General features: G+C 44.5%; 2 protein-coding genes across 2 annotated transcripts in view; one reads left to right on the forward strand and one right to left on the reverse strand.

Moving 5' to 3' along the window:
• The window catches only part of LOC138223951 (NLR family CARD domain-containing protein 3-like), a 125,558-nt gene extending 118,216 nt beyond the window's left edge, over nucleotides 1-7,342 (reverse strand). Inside the window, exons 1-2 of the mRNA XM_069180130.1 lie at nucleotides 6,937-7,342; nucleotides 1,444-1,569 (exon numbers count right to left, since the gene is read on the reverse strand). Coding sequence (XP_069036231.1) covers nucleotides 1,444-1,526 — 83 coding nt within the window. The 5' untranslated portion in view covers nucleotides 1,527-1,569; nucleotides 6,937-7,342. The remainder of the gene's footprint in view (nucleotides 1-1,443; nucleotides 1,570-6,936) is intronic.
• Nucleotides 1-26,996, forward strand: part of LOC138223952 (latent-transforming growth factor beta-binding protein 3-like) — a 63,050-nt gene that overhangs the window by 14,010 nt on the left and 22,044 nt on the right. The window contains exons 2-7 of the mRNA XM_069180131.1: nucleotides 11,598-11,723; nucleotides 13,196-13,327; nucleotides 16,278-16,397; nucleotides 21,230-21,352; nucleotides 21,459-21,581; nucleotides 25,801-25,929. Coding sequence (XP_069036232.1) covers nucleotides 11,598-11,723; nucleotides 13,196-13,327; nucleotides 16,278-16,397; nucleotides 21,230-21,352; nucleotides 21,459-21,581; nucleotides 25,801-25,929 — 753 coding nt within the window. The remainder of the gene's footprint in view (nucleotides 1-11,597; nucleotides 11,724-13,195; nucleotides 13,328-16,277; nucleotides 16,398-21,229; nucleotides 21,353-21,458; nucleotides 21,582-25,800; nucleotides 25,930-26,996) is intronic.

Raw genomic sequence — 26,996 nt, forward strand, 5'->3', positions numbered from 1 at the left:
GCTGTTACAGAGAAGGGGATCATCAGTTAGAGCAGTTTGTTTCACCTTGAAGGCAGTGATTAGTTGAAGGCCTCATCAGACACCTTGGCTGTCACTGGTGAGGGAATTAACTAAAAGTGTTTTACTATAAGTTCGTATTATATCTTGTCAACTATATATCTTTTTACTTATATTTTACTAAAGCAGTCTCAGGATATCTGGTCTCAAAAGATAACATAGCCACATGATGTCTTTAGATTCAGCTGACATAGTTCTCGGGGAAATGACCGAATGACTGTGTGATGCTGAGGCTTTGTGATTTAAAGCCAGTAATCAGCTTTGCTACCCAGTTATTAGTTAGTTATGGAGATCAGGTGGTCAGTGGTATGAGATGATGGTTAAGGGAATGGTGGACAAGAAGGCTGTGGAGATCTGGTGGTTGAATGTATAAGATAAGATAAGATCACTTTATTTCCCATATACAATTTCTTGCATTAGGAATGTGTTTTTCAGATACACCAGCTTGCTCTCCATGAGACACACAGACAGGGAGAGAAGATGGGGGTCAGAGCACAGGGTCAACCATTTATATGGCACCCCTGGAGCAGCTGGGATAAAGAGCCTGCTCAGGGACCCAATGGATTAGGATTCCTCTGTCAGATGTGGGATTTGAACCGGCAACCCTCCAGCCACAGGTGCAGATCCTTAGCCACAGAGCCACTGCTCCAATCCCTCTGTATATGCTGAGTGATGAAAAGTACTATTAAATCTTAATGACTGGTAGAGGAAGATAATTGCCAACATACACAGTTTGAAGAAACCATTAAGATAACCGTGAAAAAGTACTGTAGTGTTTTGAAAACAACACCTGAAGAAGGCTCCACGGCCGAAACGTTGTGTTTTCTTTCTTCTTTTTTTCAGCATGGAATAGGCCTATTACTTGTTCCTTTGCAGCCTACGCATGCTGACACAGCTACCCACCTGAAACACTTACAAATGTTATCTTGTCTAGCTGACTAGGCAGGTTTAGCTGATCTATACATAAATGAACTGCTAAGAATGTACTTAAGCAGAGCACCCAGAGAAAGGAAAAGATGCTCAAGAACTATATCCTTAGTGTCTGTTTTTCTTAATCTATAGTCTGAAGTTCAAAGTGTGCTATATAATTTTAGTTACCTCAAACTAAGGTAGCCACCCAGTCACAGTGATATTCCCACTACATGCATCCCCCTGGGATTGGACACTGAGAATGCATGTCCTGACAGCCTGTGACAACAAACTTGAGCACTAGACCCAAGACAGCTGAGCCAGGAAACTTCAGCCACTACAGTCACATAACTCTGACAACAGACACAAAACAGCAGAAACATCTACAGTAACACAGACACATCCGTATAGCCTTGTAGCCAGACAGATTCAGTGTCAGAGTCAGTCAGGTCTTCAAACACAAGGATACCCTCTTACCTCTTAATTTCAGGGCCCATCGCTCCATCTTCAGCCTCAGGCTCCCCAGAGAGACTCATTTCAAAAGCTGTTCTCCTGCTCATGGTCAGCAGAGGGACTCAAGGACATGAATCTGACCAGCAAAACCTGCCAACACACAAGTGAGACACTCGCATTAACAACACTAACACACACTGTACAACACATTAACAGCACTGACACACACTCTCACACACTACTGCACATTATTACATTGACACAAAAATATAAAAGCAGTGTTTTTTATAGTTACAAATTAATTTACAATAACAAAACAATAATTATAATTACAATAACTTATCATGAGTAAAGAAAAACACAAAAGTTCACTTATCTATGTCCCTATCTGTCAAAACACAAAAGTTCACTTATCTATGTCCCTATCTGTCAATGCACTTCTGTCCCTGTTCTGTAGATTGTTACTTATAGGATTTCCCTTTCAATTCATGTCCACCAAAACAGATAAACAAGAGGCAAAGTTCAATATCCCTCAATAAACAGGAAATCCAAATATATATATAGTATAAATCCTGTTCTTAAGTATAAAATGACTTTAAAACAGGCTGAATCCCTCTCTGCTCAAACTCTGTCCGTTACTGCACGATAACGACACTTACACTCTCTCACACACTGTACTGCAGTGTCCAAGTCAAAGCCAATGCCTCAATTCAATTGAGCATCTGTGGAATGACTTAAAAATTGCTGTTCACAAACGGAACTCCTCCAACTTGATGGAGCTTGAGCAATTTTGCCAAGAAGAATGGGCAAAAGAATGGGCAATTCCAATGTCAGCATGTGCAACGCTGATAGAGACTTACCCAAAGAGACTGACAGCTGTAATTGCTGCCAAAGGTGAATATGTATGAATTCAATTATTTTCTGTTTTTTATTTTTAATTAATTTAGTAAAATGTCTGGATTGTTTTTCACTTTGACATTATAGAGTACTTGGTGTTGATGAGGGGCAATAAATCTCAGTTAAATACATCATGGTTCCATGCTGTAACACAATAAAATGTGAAGAAGTCCAAGGAGGATAAATACTTTTTATAAGCACTGTACATAATAAATATTATTACTTATTACTTCATAGTATTTGACCAACAAGCATTAAAACAACAACATTTAGAAACTTAAATGTTCTCAGTACTTTAACAAGGCACTGAAGAAAATGCTCTCTATGTATAAAAACACTGACACAATCTTATCCACCACGATCAGCGCTTCTACTGTCCTCCATTTTAAACCTGAACGCACTGTGAACCATCTAAGCATCTCCATGTGACTTCAGAGCACTCGGCTGCAGACTAGGATTTATTTTCAGAAAGTAGACCTTGACAGCACTGTAACAGTACATAAGAGAGTTGAAACAGTTCTCACTCTGACATCTAGATCCAGCCATTCAAAATGCGCAGAGTACGCTGCTTTAAAACGCGGTAGTTGTGGCATGTCACCACGCTTCTTAACGCATCATACCTCATCACACCAAAGGTATGATAATAGTTTCCGGAATCACCTTGTAAAACTGCTAGGTGGAGCTAATAAAGCTTAACGTCTCATGTACAGCATTTGAGCTGTCGCCAGAAAATCCTGGTCACTGCTGAAGGATGATCTTTTTCCAATTAAGAATTTAAGTTGTATACTCTTTAGACTTTTAATAATTTCAAACTGTGTATTACAGCATGTTAAACATTAAACATTAAAATGTTGTTATATTTTATAAAAGCAAGATTGCTCAGTTGGACAAAAGTACACAACCTTCTACCTTCATTATAAATATTTTAATTATGCAGGGATATTTTAAGCATCAAAGCTTTACAGAAGATATTACTAATAGCATTACTAAAGAATGACCTTGGATAGGCTGTAAGCTCAAAGTATTACCGTGGTCCACTTTCTTTGTAACTGTCTGCATCAGTTTAACTGTTGCGACACGAAAATACTTTATTTTTTCATTGACAAAAAGTAACACCACAGCATTTCGCTGATCTGATCACGTATTTGTTTCCAATCATACAAAGTAAGTTTTGAGAATCTCCGATTCACCATGCCTATAATGGTTTCCCAGAGATTGCTCATAAACACCATTAATTTTAGGAACATAAACATAGTATGTAAACTGTATATGGCTGGTATTGGTAGCTAAAATAAAAAATATACACCAGTATTCCACTTTCTTCCTAAACATTTTAAGCATCAAAGTCTTTAATTTGGTTACATACTGTTGTTATTTTGGAAACATTTTTACGTGCTCCTTCTGACTATATTAAGTGTATATACTTTGTAAAAAATTATAATGTTTTAACCTTTTCTGCAAATACTCGTTATCACAATAAAAAAACACATACTTTTTAGAATTTGATGAATAGGGAATATAATATGGAATTGCGTATCTAAAGAAATTAATAACGGTATAATTATATTCAAATACAGTAGCTCAAATTATTACAATAATTCAAATTATTACAGTTGTACACTTTCTTTGGAAATGTCTTCATTAGTTTAACTCATTCTCACATGATTACATGTGTGGTGTAATGGCTTAAGTGTGTACCTTGTATGCCTAAGGTTGGGGGTTTAAACCCAGCTGTCGCCTTGAGTTTTCTTTTAACAAATAAACGTTTCTTTGAAAAACTAAAATAGCAAATATTATGGACACTATACTGACATTTTTTATATTTCTAAATATCACATGTTCGAAGCTACGTGATTTATTAATAACAATGAATAATTTCAAACTGCTACTGTACTGCCACTACTGTCAATATTATTGATAATTATATTGAATTGGTTGGTATTTCTAAATATCACAAAACGTTTAAAGTTCACATCCTTGCAAAACAGTCATGACATTCTCATCCAATCTATGGTTTGATGTTTTTTTTATTTTGAAACCGTGATCTTGACAAACTCGTTCAGAGCGCCCTGCATTACAAACTTTCTTCTCAAAATTCTTTAAGTTAAACAAAGGAAGGAAGAAGGGTTATTTTTACAATTGGCACTCCGAGATTTTGACTGATTTAATTCCCCTCATTTAGCTGCTACGGATACAGAAATAATCCAGAAGTTACAGTAAGGGAACAAGTTTATTCCATGCTGAAAAGAGATGAGATAAAACGCTAAGTTTCGGCTGCGAAGCCCTCTTCAGATATTTGCTCATCAGTATAGTACACGTTTATCTGTACCATTTGTCTGGACAGACTATGGCCAAAATCAAGAAGACTCTCTCACACCAAATAATGAAGATGAAAAGAAATGGGAAGTCAACAAGAGACAGCTTATGAAAACTGGGTGAAAACAGCTGAATCCCCAGATTTGAATCCAATAGAGATGGTATGGCATTCCCGACTCAAGTGTACAAGTGTTGTACAGTGATATAGACGTGGGTAACATCTTCCCCATTAAACAATGTGCTTATCGCGCAAACCCTGCTAAACTAAAAATTTGACACAAGAAGAGTATTATTGAACAATGTTGTGAGGCTCTGGTGGAATTTCTCTGTAAACTGAAGAGTTATAGATGGAGACACGTTGTGTATCGCCTCTTTTAACACTTGTAAAAAAGAACATTGCAATGTTAATGCAACACAGCTTGCACAACCTGTAATGTCAGCCGTATGCGTCACAATAACCTTTTAAATCTCAAGCTGTTAACTCTACTTCACACCTGCATGTCAAGATCATGGTTTTAAAATAAAAAAAAACATCAAACCTTTGATTGGATGAGAATGTCATGATTGTTTAGCAAGGATGTGAAACGTGACAATTTGTTACAGTTACCATCAGGAGTAAAACGCCAATGTAAACATCATATTTACAATTTGTTTAAAATAATAAAAAAAAAGTTATCTAAATCTTTCTCAGTCAAGAGGTGACTCAGTTTCCAGTGTGAAGAATACAGGATCAGGTGTTTCACAGACGTAGGGATAGTACGTAATTCTGGCTTCTACATGAGTTTCATATTAATTTCAATATGAATTTCCAATAAACTTCATCTGTAAAAGCAGTCTAGAAATCAACACTTTAATATTTGAGGTTCTGAAGTAACTTGAGAGATCTAAGAGATATTGACAGGGGTCCTGAATCGCAGAAGAGTCAGTCACAGAAAAGGCAAATTTAATGTGATTTAATGTGTCATGGGATCAGTGATGAAAATCAGAACAGCATACAGTATGATAAACAAGGGAAAACAGCATCAGGAAGGAGGAACAGCGGTCACAACTCACAGCTCTCCAAAAGGTCTAGATGGACACCTAACAGGCTCACTACTAAAAACTACAAAACAGCAGTTACATGAATTACACTCACAGTCTATTCTGTACATCAACAGCACTGACAAACTCTCACACTGTACTGCAAATCAACAACACTGACACACTCACTGTCTGTACTGCACATTAACAAACTGTATCATTCTCAGTATAGTCTCACAAACCTAGTCTTGTCTTTACTAATAGAATAGTATTAACTAAAAAAAACTGTCAGTGTTTTTTAAACTGAATTGATTTCAATGTTACCCATGAGAAAAATGCATATTACCGGACTGATGTATTTGCTGACATAGATCAAATAAAATATGACATATTCACGTTCATATGACGATCTATGATGCCACTATGAGGGCAGAAAAGTGTCTTAATATGTTGCATTATTACTACTAGTCTGTTAATGGTTTAAAAATTAGCACCTGAAATTTCAATTCGGTTCCTAACTGTATGAAGAGGAATGCTAGATCATGTTTGTACATGGACTGAGAACAGGAAACAACCTGTGACTGGGTGGATGCAGCACTGTCCGTGTGCAGCCTGTCTGTGTCTTTCTACACCTGTATCCCTGAGCTGTTCTGAAAGCTCTTTAGTCTCCAGGATTGAAACTTTTCCTTATATTCACTGCCTGACTGAGGGACCTGACAGGGACAAAGGTATTTATTTCTGAAATCGTGTGAAAGACTATTATTGCACATAAAGGCTACACAACTATTATTGCAGCTTATTTTGGTAAATTTGTGCACCCAGATATTTTTGTTTGCCTCAGTACAAGGTTTGAAAACTTATGTATTCATGACATTGTCATTTATCTCATTATATTAATTATGTTTTTTTCTTATTTGTTTGCTTTGTGAATAAGTAAATATTTTGTTACTTATAAATATTGTTACTTCATAGTATTTTGACCCACAAGATTTAAAATAACAAAATGCAAAAACATCAGGGTTCTCAGTACTTATAGAATGAACTGAATTAAAAGCACTCTATGCAAACTTATCCACCACAGTCAACAGTTCTGCTCTCCACCATTTTAAACCTGAACACGCTGTGAACCCGTCTCAGCAGGTCCGTGTGTCTTCAGAGCAGGAGTCCTGCACTCGGCTGCGGACAAGGATCAGTTTCAGAAAGTACCGCTGGACAATGCTTTACCAGTATAGAAGAGAGGTGAAACAGTGCGCACTCTGACACATTTATTCCTGAGAGACTCACCTAGGCTGGTGTGAAGTTTCCCCTGAAGTCCTTCTGCTGCTACAATTTACTCTCAAATGTTTTCAGGCTCTCAGACTCTACACCCAGTGGTCTGAAGTCTGATTTCTGGTCCAACCTCTTGCTCTCTCCCCCAGCCACCTTCCGCAATTACCACACTTCAGTGTGTTTTTAATGAAGGAGTAAGTTTATTCCCTCTCTACTTGTACCCGACTGCATCTACCCTGCTTCGCTCAAAATGGCGACGAAACAGAAATATACTTTCTGTTTCGATAACGTAATGTATGTTTTTAATCAGGAAGCACTGAAGAAAAGAGGGGCTGGTAAAAACAGACTCCGTTACTCTGCGCTGAAGGACTTCCTGTTAAGTGGTTTTGAGCGTACTTGTTCCACTTTAATGTATAAGACAACACTGACGATACAGATATGTCGTGTCAGACAGATGAAAGCTTGTCCTGCACCTGCTAATGTACAGGACAAAATCATGGAAAAACCTACTGACAACAGCACCTGTAATTTGAGAATTTATGACAACTACAAATAATTTACACATTTCATACTAATTTCGATATTAGTTACTAGTATGTTTTTGCTGTAAAAGCAGTCTAGAAATCAACATACAACAAAATATGAGTTTTTCAAGCAACATGAGTAATCTAACAGATTTTGAATGGGATGAAACAGTTGGTGCCTGAATCACAGAAGCATCTGTCACAGAAGTGGCAAAATGATTTAATGTGTCAGGAGAACAGTGATGAAAATCATACCAGTATACAGTACACCAAACAAGGGAAAACACCATCGGGGAGGAGGAACAGTCAAAGCTCATCGACAGGGCTAGATGGACCCTTAACAGGATAGCGGCTAAAAGCTACAAACAACAGCCTCCAGAATTACCCCAGCACTGAAGCTACAGTACCCAGTCTCAACAAATACTGTACACCTTGAGCCTTGTAAAGCTGATATTTATGGTCAGGACACCATGCAGAAACCCCTTGTAACCAAGGCCAGCACAAAGCAAAACATACTGTAACTTGTTGTAATGAACTTAGAACCTGCACTTCTGAGCAGTGGAAGAAAAAATAATTGTTTTTTTATTCTTATTCCTGCAATTGGACTGTACTGAAAATTAAATAAACTGACAAACTCTCACACACTATACTACACATTAATACCACTGACATACTCTCGCGCGCTGTGCTGCACATTAACAACACTGACACACTCTCACACATTGTACTGCACATCAACAACACTCACACACTGTACTGCACATTAACAACACTGACACACTCTCAGACACTGTACTGCACATCAACAACACTCACACACTGTACTGCACATTAACAACACTGACATACTCTCGCACACTGTACTGCACATTTACAACACTGACAAACTCTCGCACACTGTACTGCACATTTACAACACTGAGACACTCTCACACACTCTACTGTACATCAACAACACTGACACAGTCACACACACTGTAATGCTCATTAACGACATCTGTAACAGTATACTGTCACAAACTTGCCTTTACTAAAAGAATAGTATTAACTTGGAAGTGTTTAAAACTGAATTAATTTCAATGTTACCCATGAGAAGAATACATATTACCAGACTGATGTATTTGCTGACCTATATCAAAGAAAATATGACATATTCATTACCAACTGTGATGCCACTATGAGGGCAGAAAACTGTCTTACAATGTTGCATTATTGACACTATTCTTTTTATGATTTAAAAATAAGCACTTGAAATTTCACAAGATTCCTAACTGTTTGAAAAGGAAAGCAATGTGATGTTTGCACATGGGCTGAGAACAGGAAACAGCCTGTGACTGGGTGGATGGAGGCAGTGCTGTTCCAAAGGGACCCGTGTGCAGCCTGTCTGTGTCTTTCTACAACTGTATCCCTGAGCTGTTCTGAAAGCTCCTTAGTCTCCAGGATTGAATCTTTTCTTTATATTCACTGCCTGACTGAGACAAAGGTGGATTTATTTCTTAAATTGTGTGAATGACTATTATAGCACATAAAGGCTGCACAACAATCAGTGCAGCTTGTTTTGGAGCATTTGTGCACTCAGTTAAATTTGTTTGCCTCAGTACAGGATTTTGAAAACTTCTGCATTCATGACTTTGTCATTTTTCTCATCTTATTAATGATCTTTTTTTGGGTTTTCTACTTTGTTTGGAGTATTTTCCATACCTAATAATACTACATAGTATTTTGACACACAAGATTTAAAACAACAAAATGCAAAAAACATCAAGGTACTTATAGAATGAACTGAATAAAAGCACTATGCAATCTTATCCACCTCAGTCAGCACTTCTGTGCCCTGTCAATTTAAATCTGAACACACTGTAGCGAATGCAAAATAAGCAGCATTTTTTTAAAAATCCAGAGCACGATCCTATGGACACGAGGGTAGGATCAGCAGGTTGGCTGCATTGGCAGCTCAGGATTTGCACCGGACTGGAGTGTAGCATGGCTGATGACGTCGTTGGGAAATGCAGAAGTCTACTGGGAGCGCAGGACGCATTAGGTATATCTTTGATAGGAAAATGAGTAATATTCCTAGATTTACGTCCTGAATTAAAGCTGTTTTAATGTAGTTTGCTGACATTGTGCTACTGTCCAGGTGATAATGGGAGGAAAGGTTAAGTGTGGAATAGATAAGACAACAAAGCAAAGGCCTCACATAATAGAATCTACAGCTCAGTGACCCAGCGTCATCAAATACTGCACATCACAATCTTCACATCTTCACAAAGCTGTTATTTATGGTAGGGCTGCCTTTCAGAATCCCCTTGTAACCAAGGGCATTGCACAGAAACCCATAACTTGAGCACAAAATCTTTACTTCTGAGCAGTGAACAAAATTACAAGAATTGACTAATCTTATGTTGCTCTTGTAGTGTGCTCTCACAAGGCACCAGTTCTGTAGGGTTTGGGCATTTACTGGGACAATTATTAATTGTAGCAGTAAATCACAAAATTGATTCTTTTAATGGCCTTAGAATCCAACCATGCGATATAACTCAAACAACACACACACACAGGTACTAATACACAAGAATACATTTATTAATACATAAAATATGCATATAAACCTAACAGATCTTATCGAGAGGGTTATCAGAATACAAAAGGTATATATTCATTCAGTTACGAAGAGTTACATATATCAAGAGGACATACGTTCAGTATATCATTCATTTCGACCGTTTCGTAAATGCACTTGGTTATAACTTCTACATTGGATACTCAAAACAAGTACATAACTCTTAGGAATTAAACTGATATCAACTGATTGGGATAACAATTGAATTCTCGAGCAGTAATGCAGTGAAGTTGAATACTCATCCAATCTCTGGGGATTCAGATCTCCTGCGGGCTCTCTGGCTCCGTGCCAGGCTGTGCTGTGCTGCTTGCGACGGTGCGCTGCTGATGCTCACTGACCGGCTAGTTAGTGTTGGCTTTAACTAGCAAAGTTTGTGCACAGGAGAAAAGATGACTGTGGGTCCCAGCAAGTCAGGAATAGGAGTTCTGAATAGTGATTCAGCTGTCCACAGTTCTGACCTGTTCACGAGGCTTGCTGCTGATGCTAACCTCGGGTGGATCCTCTGGTTACTCTCTGGCAACCTCCGCTCTCGACTCTTAGAACAAAGGAAAGTTCTGGCACTCGGACACACTGGCCGATCCGTGGTTGTCTGGGCTGAGTCTCAGGATGGTCAGGAGGCGCGCTGCAAGAATGTCCTGCCCTTGGAGCCTTTCTGCTCCTAGGACATCCTGCCCTGAAATTGTCTCGCACCCCTGGAATTCTCCTTAGAATTCTCTTTAGAATAGTCTCCTACAATTTCCCCTACTTCAGGCTCTCTGTGTTGCCTGTTTTTACCTGGAGGAACTTCAGCTCGTTCATTGGCTGAAAGTTTCCTGGGCATCAGAGTCCCACGTGGGTTACTCGGCCCTACCAGTCCCTGATTGGTTGATCAAGGTGAGATATGAGTCACTTACTCCTGACACTTAGGAATGCAGTCCAGATGTCCATCTGGCACTCCCTAGACAGATAGGCGCCAATGGATGACCATTGATCATGATAGCCAGGCTTAGCTAAGTGCATCCCCATTTGGGAGCTGTCCCTTATCAAAGGAACCTTAAATCAGCCTGCATGAATAGTTTCTCTGTGGCTGCACCAGAGATGAAGAGAGAGATGGGGCCTCATTTGGGAAAGCACAGCAACACTTAATTCTGTCTTATTAACAAGCATTGCCGCTACAGCAGGATCCAGGCTACCTCCTCCAACAACATGGCTAGTTCCACACTCTCACCACCCTTTGTGTAAAGAAAGTCTTTCCTAACTGCAGGACCTCTTCCAGCTGATTCTTGAAAGAAAGCAGGCTATCTGCTTCGCGAATGTGACTGGCCAGCTTGTGCCACACTCCCACCACCCTCGGTGTAAAGAAGGGAGTCTTTCCTAACTGCAGCCAGGCTATCTGCTTCAACAACATGGCAGCTTGTTTCATTTAAATGCACTTCCCCATAGTTTCCGCTTGTGCCCTCTGGTTTTATTTTTGCCTGAAAGCTTGTGATCATCAGCTGCTCCGTCACTAATTGTTTGTGGGTTCCCCCCCTTCCATGTTTTCCCCTGTCCAGAGACGGACGAATGGAGGCTGAACAGGAACATCTGTGGCCACGGAGAATGCATCAACTCTGCCAACGGCTTCGCCTGCCTCTGCAACACTGGGTACAAGGCTCACGCCCAGAGGAAGTACTGTGTGGGTGAGGAGCCCATGCCCCGCCGCTCACAAGAACAGCCAGGGCTGCCGCTGGGTCTCAGAGAGTCCTGGGCAACGTTCCCTCTTAGCCATGCGCGTGTGCCCGTGCGCACACAAGTCATGAAATCAGTGCACATAGGAAATGGAATTGCACACAAAAAATTGTGTGCATTATTTTTGCTACTTGATCGTCAATATCGATGCTCTTGTAGTCTCGTACCTCCTTGCTCCTGCTTGCTCGGACACTCGGTCTCTATGACTGGGCTCATGGAATCGCGGTCCCGGATCTTCTCGATCCTTTGGATCTCTATGCTTCTATGAGGATGGCTATATTAACAAAAAAATAATTTCAAGTTTACAATTTGACATCCGCTCAATTTAGTGCGCACACGGTTTTTGTCACTGGGGAAGAAAGTTGCACAACTTTCACAAATTCCTGCGCGCACAGGCCGTTAGAAATTAGAGGGAGCGTTGGTCCCGGATGGGTCTGTCTGGGAAGGCAGAGGTTGAGCTCAGACAGGGACATGGTGACAACGTATTGAAACCTGGGTCAGCACTGCTGCCTGGCAGCGCTGGGGACCTGGGTTCAATTCCAGACCTGGGGGTGCTGTCTGTGTGGAGTCTGCATGGTCTCGCCATGCTCGCGTCCTACGGTGCAAAGGCAGGCTGGGAGATTAATCGGCTTCTGGGGCAATCGGCCAGGTGTGTCTGTGGGCGCGCGCTGTGACGGACTGGTGTCCAGTCCAGGGTGTACCCCGCCTTACGCCTGTTGCATGCTGGGATAGGCTCCAGCTCCCGCACGAGCCCGTACTGGATAGAGTGGTTAGACAATGGATGGATGGACCAGGATTCGTTTAACTGCCAGCTCACAGTTAGCACTATGCTGGGCACTGGGCAGCCAGGGCCTCTGTTCTCTTTCAGCTGAATGGTGACGCCTGTCGTTTTTGCCCGCTGTTTGATGACTTCAGCAAAGTCCTTCAACAGGTGCTGTCCCTCCCGTTAGGCGCAGTGGAGCTTGTGACCACCTCCTGAAGAGTGGGCACGCCGTGGGGGAGAGGGGGCTGCCCACAGGCATGGTGGCACTTGGGGGTGACAACCACAGGGGCACGGATAGGAGTAATATTATTAATAATAATGCTCACACTTCTATAGCACCTTTCCTGGACCCTCCACCCAGAGCTCTTTCCAGGTCCTGGGGATCCCCCCTCCACCCCCAGCAGTGTGTACCCCCACCTGGATGAGGCGCCAGTCCGCTCCCCACACCCCAGCTCTCAGTGGGGAGGAGAGCAGAGTGATGGAGCCAGTTCAGAGAGGGGGGTTATTAGGAGGCCATGATGGGTAAAGGCCAGGGGGAAATTTGTCCAGGACGCCCAGTAAGAGGAAAGATCCCACTAGATGCCTGCCTGTTTGACTGCACTGGGGGGGGGCACTAACTGTGCTCCAGGTGATGAAATGAGGAGGTCTTCTCGGTTTCAGACGACAACGAGTGCGAGGCGGAGCCCTGCGGCAGTGGGCGGGGCCAGTGCATCAACACAGGCGGGTCCTACACCTGCCGCTGTAACCATGGCTACAAGCTGCAGATTCACCTTGGCAAGCGCACCTGTGCAGGTAAGGGGGGGGGCTGTCCCTTAGGTACCACCTGGGGCCTTAGACACCCAGGAAAGACCAGCCCTCTCGAAGCAGGAAAACGTCACAAATGCTCAATGAAAAATACGCGAAACCAGTAAAGGATGGGAAATACGCACAAATAATTTGATTTCAACAACAAAAAAAACAGTTTTAGCTGAGACTTTTAAAGTATGTCTCAAAAGTATTCTGTGCCAGCAAGCCTATCAACCTCCAGTACAATTGAACTAATTTCCTAACCTAAGCTTTCCTTCACTCGGGGAAGGTTAAAAAAAAAACGTGCTAACCTTGGCCGGTTATCAAACTTTATCAGGGACAAATGAAGAGAAAAAAAAAGAAAAACCCCATCCCCAGACACCACAACACTCCTGTTGGGGTCAGAGGTCAGCTAAAACTTTTCTTACACTGACACCACGATAAAAACAAATCTGCACGACAACGTAAAACGGAAACTACTGCATGGCAGAACCAGCGCCGGATTTTCCCATGAGGCACCGCAGGCACAGAGACTGGGGACCTACGAAATCTTTAGGGCCCCACAAAGGAGGGACACACTAGTGACTCACGAGAAACGAGCTGGAACAGCATTCTCTAGGTGCTCCAGATCAATAATCACACGCCTCTGTAGCAGCTGTACTACAAACTTTTTTTTCCCCCAATTCAAGCTTTAAATCTGCTTTTCTTGTTCAGTATTTACTCATTTCAAAACTTCATTCTTCAATTCCTCAACCTCTTTAAACACACAGTCCATGGACTATTTTTAAGACCTTCAATTCCGACTGTATTACATCTACTCCGAGACGTTGGTCTGGAGCTCCTCTTGCGTACGTACGAGTGCATCTCCATTATTTTTTCCCCATATCACCTCCAGTTGCTTTGCTTTTCTCATTAGTTGCCATTAATTTTCTTGTAGTGCTATACATACACGATGGAGGTATCTTAGATTTCTCTTTCGATGACCCAGCACTTCTCTTCCCGGTACTACTCATATCAAAATTCTTAAACTTAAAAAAAAACAGCCTGAGAGAGATCTCCCTTTGGCTCAAGAGGCTGGGTCCCTTTTGAGTGACGCCAGAAGCCTGGGTTCAAGTCCCCAATTTTGGGGGGCTGACCTGAGGTGGCAGTGGTGAGGGTACCCACCTGAACCCTGTAGTGTTACACTATTATATATTATAATTAGGAACAAGTAATAGGTTTATTCCATACTGAAAAGAGAAGAAAGAAAACAACGTTTCGGCCGTGGAGCCCTCTTCAGGTGTGAGAAAGACAGGGCAGTAGGCAAAGGTAACTTTCTCACACCTGAAGAAGGCTCCACGGCCGAAACGTTGTGCTCTCTTCTTCTTTTTTTTCAGCCTGGAATAAAAATCACTTGTTCCTTTGCAGCCTACGCATGCTGATGCAGCTACCCACCTATATTATAATTATAATAAATAATGTCATAACGTAACATTCAGGTAATGGAAAAACTCAGAATTCCTCCTCAGCCTCTCCCCCTGAACGCCATCTTGAAACGCTCCGCTGTTCCAGAAACTAGAGGTATCGCAGCGACGGGCGCCCCATCCATCACGAGGGTTCGGCCATGAAGACTAATTTCAAGTGCGTCATGTCAGTCGACCTCATTCCATCGGCGTTTCCCGCTCTTTTTGCACGTTTCGGAGTAAAAGTGCACCCCATCTTGAACAATAACAACACGCTTCCCTTCCTCTCTCCTCGCCGTCTCATTCTCTGTGTGGTTCGCTTTTCTGCCGTCGTTCGTATTTTTCTGATTTATTTCTCTTTAGCATTCTCATTCATCTCTTCCTTCTCATTTTTCTTTTGATCTAACTTTCCGTTTTTCCACCACCCAGTCTGTGGACGGCGCTGTACTTGAATTTCATTCTAAATTGAAGAACTTGGTGGGGGGTTGAGGGGAGTGACTTTTTCATCTTTTCATGTGCAAAATATTGTAAAAACTTCATCCCCCCCCCATTCATACTGGAATGCTCTGCTCACTGGGGTTTCTAAATCCACACTGGGCAAACTCCAGTCTGCCCAGAGTTCGGCAGCCAGAATCCTGACCAGGTCCGAGTGCCAGTGATCACATCACTCCTGTCCTGGAGTCCCCGCACTGGCTTCCTGTCGGGTTTCGTGTCGACTTCAAAATCCTCCTGCTCGCCTGTAGGGCTCTGCATGGCCTGGCACCTCCGTACCTGTCTGAGTTACTGTCTTCCCCCTCCCCACCTCACAGCCTCTGGTCTCCTGTCTGTCCCCCAAGCCTATCTAAACTCTGGGGGAGACAGGGTCTTCTCCTGCTGCACCCCAAAGCTCTGGAGTTCTGTCCCCAAGGATATCGGAGAGCCACCTTCTCTAAACTCCCTCAAATGCAGACTGGCTCTGTGTCTGTCCCTCTGCTTTCTGACTGTATTCCAAAACCTCATTGTAATGGTCTCATCCTGCAGTCTCCTCTCACTGTGTCCTTACTGTAAAGTACCTTTCAGAAGCCACTTTTAAAGTTTTATTACCAGTATAGGCGCAAGATCAGGGTCTTCTCCTGCTGCGCCCCAGAGCTGTGGAGTTCTGTCCCCAAGAGTAGCAGAGAGTCACCTCCCATGAGCGCTTTCGAATCCAGACTCCAAACCTCCTCCTTCTTCAGAAGGGTTTTAATTTAACTGGCTCTGTGTCTGTCCCTCTGCTTTCCTGCTGTATTCCAAAACCTCATTGTAATCGTCTAATCCTCCAGTCTCCTCTCACTGTGTCCTTACTATAAAGTAACTTTAAGCAGCTACTTTTAATGTTTATTACCAGTATAAGCACGAGATCGGGGGCGCCCTGCTCTGCCGCGACCTGGCGAATTCCAAAGACGGGGTTCAGGAAAGCTCGAAGAGGGGGCAGCGGTGTGTCACCCCCCCCCGCCCCAGTTTTAACGAAGATGCTCCCTCTGCTGTGGTTCCAGATATCGACGAGTGTCTGGACCCCCACACCTGCCCCAACGAGCAGTGCGAGAACACGCCCGGTTCCTACGAGTGCGTACCCTGCCCCCCCGGGCACCGCGCCAAGGACGGCATATGTTACTGTAAGCCCCCCATCCTGACTGTCCGAGGCCCGGACACCCAAAATAGTTTTTTTTGTCTCGTCCTCCTGTTTCTCGGCAGCCTGGGGCGAGAGCAGAGCCGACAGATGAAGAGCTGCTCTGCATCGTTAAAGGCCAAGTCAGATCGCGTTTTGCGGTAGAGGGCTGAGCAGTCGCTAAGAACGGGCACTGGCCCAGTCGGATATAGGAGTACGGGATGGCAGGCTGTTCCTACCAGCTGGTGATGCTCATCTCTGGTTTACTGATACCCGGACTGCAGAAGCCTCACTGTCCACATCGCAGAACTCCTCTGGCGCAGCCAACGGCAGCAATCCAGATGATTCACTCTGCTCCTTTAGCTGGAATCCAGCCGTTTTCGTCTTTTCCCCAATCCTGATCCAGGAAGCCCTAGCACTCACACCTGCCGGGTTTTCATTCCAGCCCGGCTCTCAGCCCCGAAGTGACTTAATCAGGGGGATCCATATGAACCCCTTTCTGCCCTGTCATGCGTCGGAGGTCCGGCTTTTATCCACTGCCTTTCAAAAGCCAAGTCACTTCTTATGTAGAAAACCTGCAGAGACACCCGTCAACCCAGCTGTTACTTCCATTAAGGCCCCATTAGGCCCGGCTGGAATGGAAACCAGCAGGTGGGTGGGCATTCCTCTCTTGCTGCTGTAGTGACGGCACTTCTGGACACGCACTGACGTATGCATCTGTTTGCAGCTGCCCACAGTGTCACGAGCCGGAGCGTTACCCAGCGGAGTCCAGGCACGTACTCTCGGATCCAGCTCCCTGCCTGCCTCCCGCCCCCAACCCCGCCCCCGGCGCACACTGGTCATCCCATAGCAGCTTTTGAAGGAATTTGGGAATATTAGGAAGGTGACACGGTGACACCTTTCCTGGGAAGAAACGGGTGCAAGGCAGGGTACACCCTGGGTGGGACACCAGTCCATCACAGGGCACACACACACACACACACCCCCCACCATGGCCAGTTTTCCCAGAAGCCAGTTCACCTCCCAGCATGCCTTTGGACAGCATGTTTTGAAAATGAAGTGACAGGGGGACGAAGGTACACAGTATTTGTCTGTGACCCAGTGATTCAGCTGCGAGGAAACTCTCCGGGTTTTTTTTCTTCATCGATGACCAACGCAGCCTCCGGGGTCCAAATCCCTAATGAGTGAAATTTTCCATCAAAAATATTAATAGCGCATTATTCATATCGATAGAACGGAAACACATGGCTTAATTAATGGAATCGCTCGTCTCCACAACAATTTCACAATTTTCCGTTCATCGCTTCGTTTTTTTTTTGTCAACCCAGTACTTGACGCAAATGCGTGAGGTTTTCAGACCAAGGAACGAGACTGTGAGATTCGCTCGCAGTGCAGAGAGAGCACAGACACAGACACAGACACAGACACACCAGAGCACGGTTTCCCAGAAGCCAAGGCATTTCCCAGCATGTCTCTGGAGTGCGGGAGGAAATCGGAGCCCCCTTAGGAGACATGGAACACGGGGAGAAAATGCAAACTCCACACAGACAGCACCACAAGGCCAGAATTGAAGGGCTCCAGAGCTATCTATGAGGCAGCAATGCCGACCACTGTGCCGCAGTGCTGCGCAGATAAGGAGCTGATAAAGAAAAATGATCCAGTAAGTTATTCAGCCTGAAGAGGTGAGTGTGATTCATACAGTAGGTCATTGCTGGTGGCGGAAGACGAGGCAGTTGCTGAGCAATCCCACGATGCACGAGTCGGGCGGGTTGAACTCGCTCCTGTGACGAATGGGGTGGCCAGTTTGCGTCGGGACCTGCTCGGTTGGGCCGGGTCTCCCTCTCTAAGCTGACACGCTGGGGGCAGCTGGGCTCCTGTGCTGGGGTCTGCATGCACACACTCCTTCTGGGTTTCGGGTGGCCTTTCCTTGACCTCTCTCGGCTGGTTTCTCTTTTAGCTGGGGGGGGGGGTCTCGCTCCAGAAGCGGATGGATGTGTTCCGATACGTGCGACACCCCTAATCGCTGTCCGCAGTGTTGGGATACAGCAGGGTCTCCACACCCACGAGGGTCCAGTGCAGTGAACTGTTGCGAACAGCCAAATTCACCCCCCTGTACCATAATTACACCATCGTGTACTGCAGTATATAGAATGATTGGCTCAAAGACATCGGAAACCCTCCCCCATCGGATAATTAAAGTACTAATGCGTTAGCTTTAAGTTAAGCACAATAAAACTGATCAACTGAAACGAACAAATGCAAACACAAACTGATAGTAATCAGCTAAAATAAAGAACATGAATCCCTCCTCTGCTGTGCAGCGGATGCCTGCAGTCTCTCTCTGCCTCTGTGATCAGCACGCCCCACTGTAATGAAGGATAAAACTGTCAGAGAGCCTGCAAAGTCATCTCCGGCCTGTCATTCCCAGCACTGCTGACACAGAACCTGGAGCGTTGGCTCCGGTGTGTTACCCTGAGCAGGCTGAGCTGCGGGTGCTGGGGAGTGGGTAGCTGGGCAGGGGGCAGGGAGAGGCTCGCTCGCTCGCTCGATTTCGTCTCGCCATCCTGGTCCGGCACGGCGCTAATTGGACCGCCGCACATGCCAACCTCGGGCTTGGTGTCGCCCCCCGCTCTGCCCGGCTTCGACCCCACTGGATTGCGAATCCGGGAAGGGTATATCTGCAGGAGGCCGGGCCCTGCCGTGCACCCGCGGTGGCCGGCAAGGTGTGGTTGGGCCTCGAGGAGCGGTAAAACGGACTTTGATCCCCAGCGGGATCCAGGCGGGCCGGCAGTCCAACTCCCCACTCCTCACAACCTGGACTGAAGGGGATCCTGCGGGGGAACATTGGGCGGCAAGTGTTTCGAGTCCATTTCTGGTTGTTCCTGCTGCCGAAGCCCGAACCCGTTGAGGGGGTTCCTAATATTTTGGCCAGTGAGTGCAATCCAGCGGGAGGGAGGAGGCAGGGTGCTGGATAACCTTCTCTCTCCAGGGGAATGCGGAGCAGCCTGCATGTGCAGTAACGTTGTTTCCTTCCTCTGTAGAATAGACGTGGCCTGTTTCGAGGGGATGCTGGGAGCTGTCTGAAACATGGCGTGGGATGCTGGGCTCTTCCGACGGTTTCGTCTTTCTCTTCGTAAATTAAGGGTCTTTTCTTTTTCAGCCAGACACTGCCTCTGCACGTTTCCCTCGATAATAATCTTGGGGCTTTTTGACTCTAGCGTTCCTACCACAGTACATTTATTGCAAAGTCTACCGGGCCAGGGCTGCTCTTATTCCCCAGTGCCGGGTGTGGAGACGCTGCTTTTCACAAAGGGTGGTGGGGGCGTGGAACAAGCTACCCAGCCATGCCGTTGAAGGCGGTTCCCAGGCTTATTTCAAGACAGCTGGAGGAGATCCTGGGATTCATTAACCTAACGGGGCAAAAGTGCCAATCTCCTCACTTAGATTGTTTTTATGTTCTTATTAGTGGGATTAGTTATCAATTCAGCTGATGTTTCTAGGAATAGGTTAAAAGGAGATGCCAAAAAACAGTTTGCACGACATAAACCAGCGTACTGAATAAACTGTCTACGCTGGTCATTTTCCTGCAGATTAACACTGTGCATCGCCACCATTTTTACAACCTATTCCTGATCACTGTTTGCTTAATCTCTGCCAGTTAAAGGAGCACCTTTGCACTGTTGATCGGAAAAGTGTCCCACTGAAGTCAATATACTAATAACGTATATATGTCAAAATACATGGACTTTTTGAAAATTTATAAAAGCCCAATGTAAGGTGCTTAATTTAGTAATTATCCTGTTCAGTTGGAAGGTGTATATCCTATTTTTCCTGATGATTTTAATCAATCACAAATGGGCTGCTCTTTCAACAAGGACGATGGGCGTGGATTGACGGTTTTCATCAGGATAGGCCGACTCCAGCCCTCAAGGAGGGCCAGTTCCCCAGCCAGTTCCATTCCACCGCTCATCCTTACTGTCTTACGGGCACTTATCCAAGTAACCAGTCAGATCTCCTCATTTTTCACAATTTGACAATCGCTGATAAAATCGGCAGGAACATGTCTGCAGAGGGACACTTCAGAAGTACAGCAGTATTAAACACGAATCTATATATGAAAAAAAAAACGTTTGAAAATATAAGTGTCCTACAGTATACTGCAGAAAAGTAGAAACACTAGCGTAAAATTCTAGACATTTTAATCTTAAATTTCAGACATGAAAACTGACATTAATGTTAAATGTCTTAGACATAATTTTACATACTTTTGTACATGCTAGTATGTATATTTGAAACATTTCCATATACATTTAAATCAAACTAATGTAAAGTAAATATTTTGGATGACAGGGTCTTCTCCTGCTGTGCTCCAGAGCTCTGGAGTTCTGTCTCCAAGGATATCGGAGAGCCACCTTCTCTAAACTACTTCACATCCAGACTCACAGCTTCTTCTCCTTCAGAAGGGTTTGATTTAACGGGTTCTGTGTCTGTCCCTCTGCTTTCCTGCTGTATTCCAAACCTTTGTTTTAATTGTCTAATCCTGCTCTCTCCTCCAGCTGTGTGCTTTTCTTCCCCTTACTGTCAAGTGCTTTAAGAAGCCTCTTTTAAAGATAAAAGAGATAAATATGATAAAAATATTTTTATTATTATATATTTAACTATATTTTCTAAAAATATAGTTATGTTTCCAGGTAGTTCTGTGTTTGATGTGGTGGATTGGCAGGTGGCTTGGACTTGGATCTCTTGACATTTTGGCTGGTTGACGTTTCTGTTCGGGGTGGGTGAAGGGAATCATGGGGGAACAGGCGGGTTAACCCTCGCCTTGCTGGATTCTTGCAGACATCAACGAGTGCCAGACCCCCGGCGTGTGCCCCAACGGCCACTGCGAGAACCTGGTCGGCACCTACCGCTGCCTGTGCCACAAGGGCTTCGTCCCCGAATCCGACAGCAAGGGCTGCCGAGGTGAGATCCGCCCACTCCCCCCCCCCCTTCGCCGTGGTGATGGTCCGTGCCAGCCCGTGACTCCCATCCCCACCCCCACCACCACCACTGTGCTCCCTGTCTACAGACATCAACGAGTGCGAGGATGCCCGGCTCTGTGCCAATGGGCACTGCATCAACACCGAAGGCTCCTTCCACTGCCAGTGTTACCCCGGGTACCAGCCCACGCAGGAGGGCAGCCACTGCGAAGGTAGGCCTCCCTCTGCCCTGCCCCGTTCTCACCCCGTTTCAGCAAAGCTCTGCCTAAATAACCTGGGAGAAAGAGTCCTGACAATAGACACCCTCATCCCCAGCTTTACGAGCGCAGTTAGAGCCCAAATTTCTTTTTCAGAAGCAAAACACCTGTGAAAGCGACACCCATTACAATACCCATTCAAATAGAGGTAAAAGTCTTCGCTTCATTCCAAGCGATCATAACCGGACATCAGCCCATTGCATTTAAGTACTTTTCCAGTTTGTTTGGGTAGTTTGGCACCAAAACTGCTAATTGTGGGTTATAGAATGTACCTGTAGAATTCACCAACACTGTTTTTTTCGTTTAAATGCATTATCAATGGAGAGGTCATATGGAGAAGTTATAGCACACATAGAACAGTAGAACAACATTCCTGAACAACATTTTGTACTGAACCGAAATGGTGTATTATGTTAGTTAACACGTCTTGTGCAGTCTTTGACCGTAAACCCATAAAAGTCAGACATCTCTGGAGATTTCGATACCATCGTGTGCATGCATCATCAGATTAAAACTAGGAATGCATTGGGGTATTCAACGTATGCATGCATCATCAGATTAAAACATTTCACTGTCCGAAATTGTTCAAGTTTGTCTATCAATATTATTGTTGCACTCAGAATATTATCCCGCACTTTAACTAGTGTTACACCCTTACCATGTCTGTGAAGACAGTTAGGACAACAGCCAGGAGCAAGGTAGAATTAAAAAGGAAGAATGAGCCACACACTCAGAGCTTGTATTGGTCGGGGATGTTCACTTGTGGAATAAAAATATTCGTGTGAGTATGCCTCCTTCCTTTGTTTTAGAACTTGCTTGATTAACGAGCTGTGGCACCAGCCCTGAGCTTCCCGACACAATCTCTGTTTAATTCTCACCTAGAGAACATCTGTATCTCATGATCAGATAATTTCAATAATAATAATAATTGCTTACACTTATATAGCGCTTGTCTGGACACTCCACTCAAAGCACTTTACAGGTAATGGGGATCCCCTCCCCCCTCCCCCCACCACCAGTGTGCAGCTCCACCTGGATGATGCAACGGCAGCCATAGTGCACCAGAACGCTCCCCACACCCCAGCTCTCAGTGGGGAGGAGAGCAGATTGATGGAGCCAGTTCAGAGAGGGGGGTTATTAGGAGGCCATGATGGGTAAAGGCCAGGGGGGAAATTTGGCCAGGACACCAGGGTTACACCCCTACTCTTCTCGAGAAACACCCTGGGATTTTTAATGACCACAGAGAGTCAGGACCTCGGTTTTATGTCTCATCGGTGCCTTTTTAAAGTATAGTATCCCCATCACTATACTGAGGCACACAGGCCATGGGGTGAGTGCCCCCTACTGGCCCCACTAACTCCTCTTCCAGCAGCAGCCTCAGCTTTCCCAGGAGTCTCCCCTCCAGGTACTGACCACGCTCACACCTGCTGAGCTTCAGGAGGGGGCTGCCAGTGGGGAGCTGCAGGGTGATGTGGCTGCTGGCAAATTTCAAGTGCAGGTCTTGCACATCTGGCATCTACCAGACAGTTGTACAAAGAAAGATGGGGATGAGGATGCAGACTGTCCCATCAAGAAGGTTTTCCAAGAAAAAGACAGATCTCCTCAATTTCACGGTGCCGTATTTTGCCCCGGGAAGCTGTAGCATTGACAGCATTAGAATTAATTTCCCTTACATAGCACCCAGTATCAACATGTCACTTTAATACTGTTTCCAAAATGATTTCTAGTTCTGATGTGGCCAGTTAGCCATTTCGGTTCATTTATTTTGTGTTTTTTAAAGAAAAGAAGTGGAGATTTTGTTTGTTTTTTTTGGGGGGGGTTGGGGGTGGTTTGCAAGTCTTTGCCAGGAACGTCACTGTCAAAGCTGTGAGATCACTGGGGCATGTCCTTCAAAACTGACTCTTTATAATAATAATTATAATAATAATTATTATATATATTATTATAATATATTATAATATAATAATAATAATTGCTTTTGCCCACTGTCCCAGGGAGTAACTCTCCGACTTTGACTGCCCTGACTCCGAATTCTACAACTCTCTTCAAGGCTAAACAGTAAACCCGGCCTTTTCGGTGTCTGATTGCCTCCCAGTTTGTCTTGGATTTTTCACGTTATTTTTGTTGCATTGTTTGGGCAGTGCAGAGGTCTTGGGTTCAGAAAAGGTGCTTTAGAAATAAAAATGATGGGGTGCTCTATACAGTAGATTGGAGGTTGGTAGTAGCCCCTAGCTTCCTATAAACTGGATTGGAGCAGGAGTTGGCCAAGCAAGACTCAACTGACCAAGGGCGTGAGGAGCAGATCAGGTGAAAGTTCATTCCACGCTCTCTGCTCGGGCTTCTTAATGAATAGATGTCCGTCAGGAAAGGTGCACCAACTCTCTGTGGTCATTAAAAATCCCAGGGTGTTTCTCGAGAAGAGTAGGGGTGTTACCCCGGCGTCCTGGCCAAATTTCCCCCCTGGCCTTTACCCTTCATGGCCTCCTAATAATCCCCCTCTCTGAACTGGCTCCATCACTCTGCTCTCCTCCCCACTGAGAGCTGGTGTGTGGGGAGCGTTCTGGCGCACTATGGCTGCCGTCGCATCATCCAGGCGGGGCTGCACACTGCTGGGGGTGGAGGGGATCTCCATTACCTGTAAAGCGCTTTGAGTGGAGTGTCCAGAAAAGCGCTATATAAGTGTAAGCAGTTATTATTATTATTTCCTGTGAAAGCCCGCCATTTTCCAGCACAAATAAAACTTCCGTTCCTGCTCTTGTTTTCTGGAACCTCATCGTCCATCAGAAGGTATCGTAATGGGTTAGGGGGTGTGAGTAATTTCATGTAGGGCGTCACGTGGTAGTGATTAAAAAAAAGAGAGAAGCAGATTAAAATAGGGCTGCTGGCTAAGGTTTGCCTGTCAAGAAAATCCTTAAAAAGTTAAGAACTGCACATTCCCTCTGGTCAGGAATGAAGAAACGGGAAGGCTTATCGGCACATGATTTCTTTTGTCTCTGGCAGGGCGAAGAAACCAGGCAGCAAATGTAAAAAAAACAAACTAATATTTGCTTGCGATAATTTACAGACCCCAAAGCACAACATCTTCATCTATTTTGTTTAGATATTAATAAAAGTGTGAGTTATCGGGGTCCTCTTATGTAGTGAGGCACGAATACTGTATATAGGAAAATAGGGGATGTCGTTCTTTATAAAGTAAAGATCCTGTTCAATACTAAATTTCTTTCTCAAATGGACGCTAAATGAGTGGGGAACCTCTTCCCGACTCCAAACTTGATATCACTAAACAAGCGAGAGACGAAAGCTACACACATATAATGATCCATTATTTCCCTTTATTGATCCCTCATCAATTTCCCTTCGGGATCAATAAAGTCCTATCTATCTATCTATAAGAAATCGGTATTTACACATTGATAAGAGAACAGTCCCTTACCTAAAGCCTAGAGTTTAGTGCTCAGATTAACGGGTGTTCTGTTCTTACGGTCTGTCAGTTGAGGTCTGCTCTCTTGTGGTCCTGATCCTTCTCCTGTCTTTCTTTCTTCTCTTTGTTAATTAGTGTCTCAGCATTGGTCCGGTCTCCTCTGTTGATCCCCTAAGAATGCTGACTTTGGGATTGATACAAAATTAGCTTAGTCTTAATTGGGGGGGGGAGGGTAATTGCTTGGCTTGCTGGATTTTAAGACAGGAAAAGAGAGGCCGTCTTTCTGGTAGCAAAATTTTGTCCAGTGACTGGAGGCCTCCTGAACTCCTGTCGCACTGTGCAGCTTTCTGAAATATCCTAAACCCTCCATAGCGTAGCAACTGCTTTTTGTCCAGGAACAGGTAAAGGTGTATGTGACACCCGAAGAAGACTGCACAGCCGAAACGTTGTCTCTTTTCTTTTCCTTTCAGCGTGGAATGAGTTTTTATTCAGCCTAGTACAGATCTTTAACTGCGTTAATATATTCTGAAACAAGGTCCATGCCTATCCGGTTTCCAGTCCATGATCTGTACGGCTCTGTGGCCGAACAACGATGTTAAGAGACAAGAGGAGGCCACGTAGACTCTCTGCCTCCTTTGCTTGTAAGGTCTGGATCAGCTTTGAGGAAAACTTTTTTATATATATATATTCTTGGTCATAGTAAAAGTGAAATCTTGGCAGCCTTGGCTTCATGTTATTTCTGTCCCCTCGTAGACATCGACGAGTGCGCCCACGACAGGAGTCTTTGCCAGCCGAATGGGCTGTGCCAGAATGTGGAGGGCAACTATATCTGCCTGTGCCATGAGGGCTTCATCAGCTCAGAGGACAAGCACAGCTGTGAAGGTAGATTACATCTGTGATCTGCGAAAAAAGACCTGCCACTTTCCCCGCTGTTTCTTTATTTTGCAGCCAGGACTCAACCAGTAACTGTATTCACTCGGAACACACCATGAGTCCTTAGGCCCAGACAACACTGAATCAAACCTGGGTCTTGAGTTACCGTAGCTGGGATTCCCTGAGCAGTAGGCATTCTGCCAAAGGGGTAGGAGGAACGTTAGTCAGCCAGGGCCTTCATGGCGATTTGGTTAAACGGTGACCCGCCGAAACACATGACATCATCACTCGGTGCTACCCATCCCATAAGACATGGCGGAGTGGCCGGGTCATCAAAAAGCCGAATGTTGCCGAGAGGTGTAACTGACAGTTATCGGCTTTGTCGGGCATTCCTGATGTGACACGAAGGAGTGCAGTGATGAGCTGGGCTCATACAGCTGGGGCAACGTGTCAACTCTTGAGAATCAAAGAAGTGTCTCGGGGTGCATTCCTCACATGGAAATGAGAGGATTCAGTAGCACCTTAAGGTGATTTTTCTCGTTAGACAGGAGAACAAAACCAGACGGAGAGTGGCCACACCCAGGGAGATAGAACTGTGATATCTCGGGTTAGGCACAACAAGGGGCATTTACGGAGACTGTTCAAGTAATGAGGAAAATTAAAACTGAAGGTTGCCGTTTCTGACTGCCAGATGATTGAAGTTCAAGTCTTGTCTTCTGGCCAAATAGGATCTGCCAGTGATTTAAAAATCTATTTAATCAAGATGTAACAGGGAAAGTGGAACAGCGAAGGTTGAGGACCTAACTCGGGCAGGAAGGGTAAGATATCAGGTTGGTCCGAAACTCAGTAAGTACCTCCCATATAAATATTTGAGAGAAGATGGGTTTAATGTGTGTGAATCCTCAGCAAGCGGGCTACGTGACAGGAGGATCTGTTATACCTAGATACTAACAGTCATGGATTGGAATTCCAAAGGAATGATAAAGACCTCCTCTTGATGTCCTTCAACAAACAGGCCACCATCAACGTCAAATCCTGTAGAGCGAAGCACTGAATTGAGGAGCTGTCTTTACTCC

Source organism: Lepisosteus oculatus, chromosome 18 (genome assembly GCF_040954835.1).
Source record: "Lepisosteus oculatus isolate fLepOcu1 chromosome 18, fLepOcu1.hap2, whole genome shotgun sequence".
Classification (NCBI taxonomy): Eukaryota; Metazoa; Chordata; class Actinopteri; order Semionotiformes; family Lepisosteidae; genus Lepisosteus; species Lepisosteus oculatus.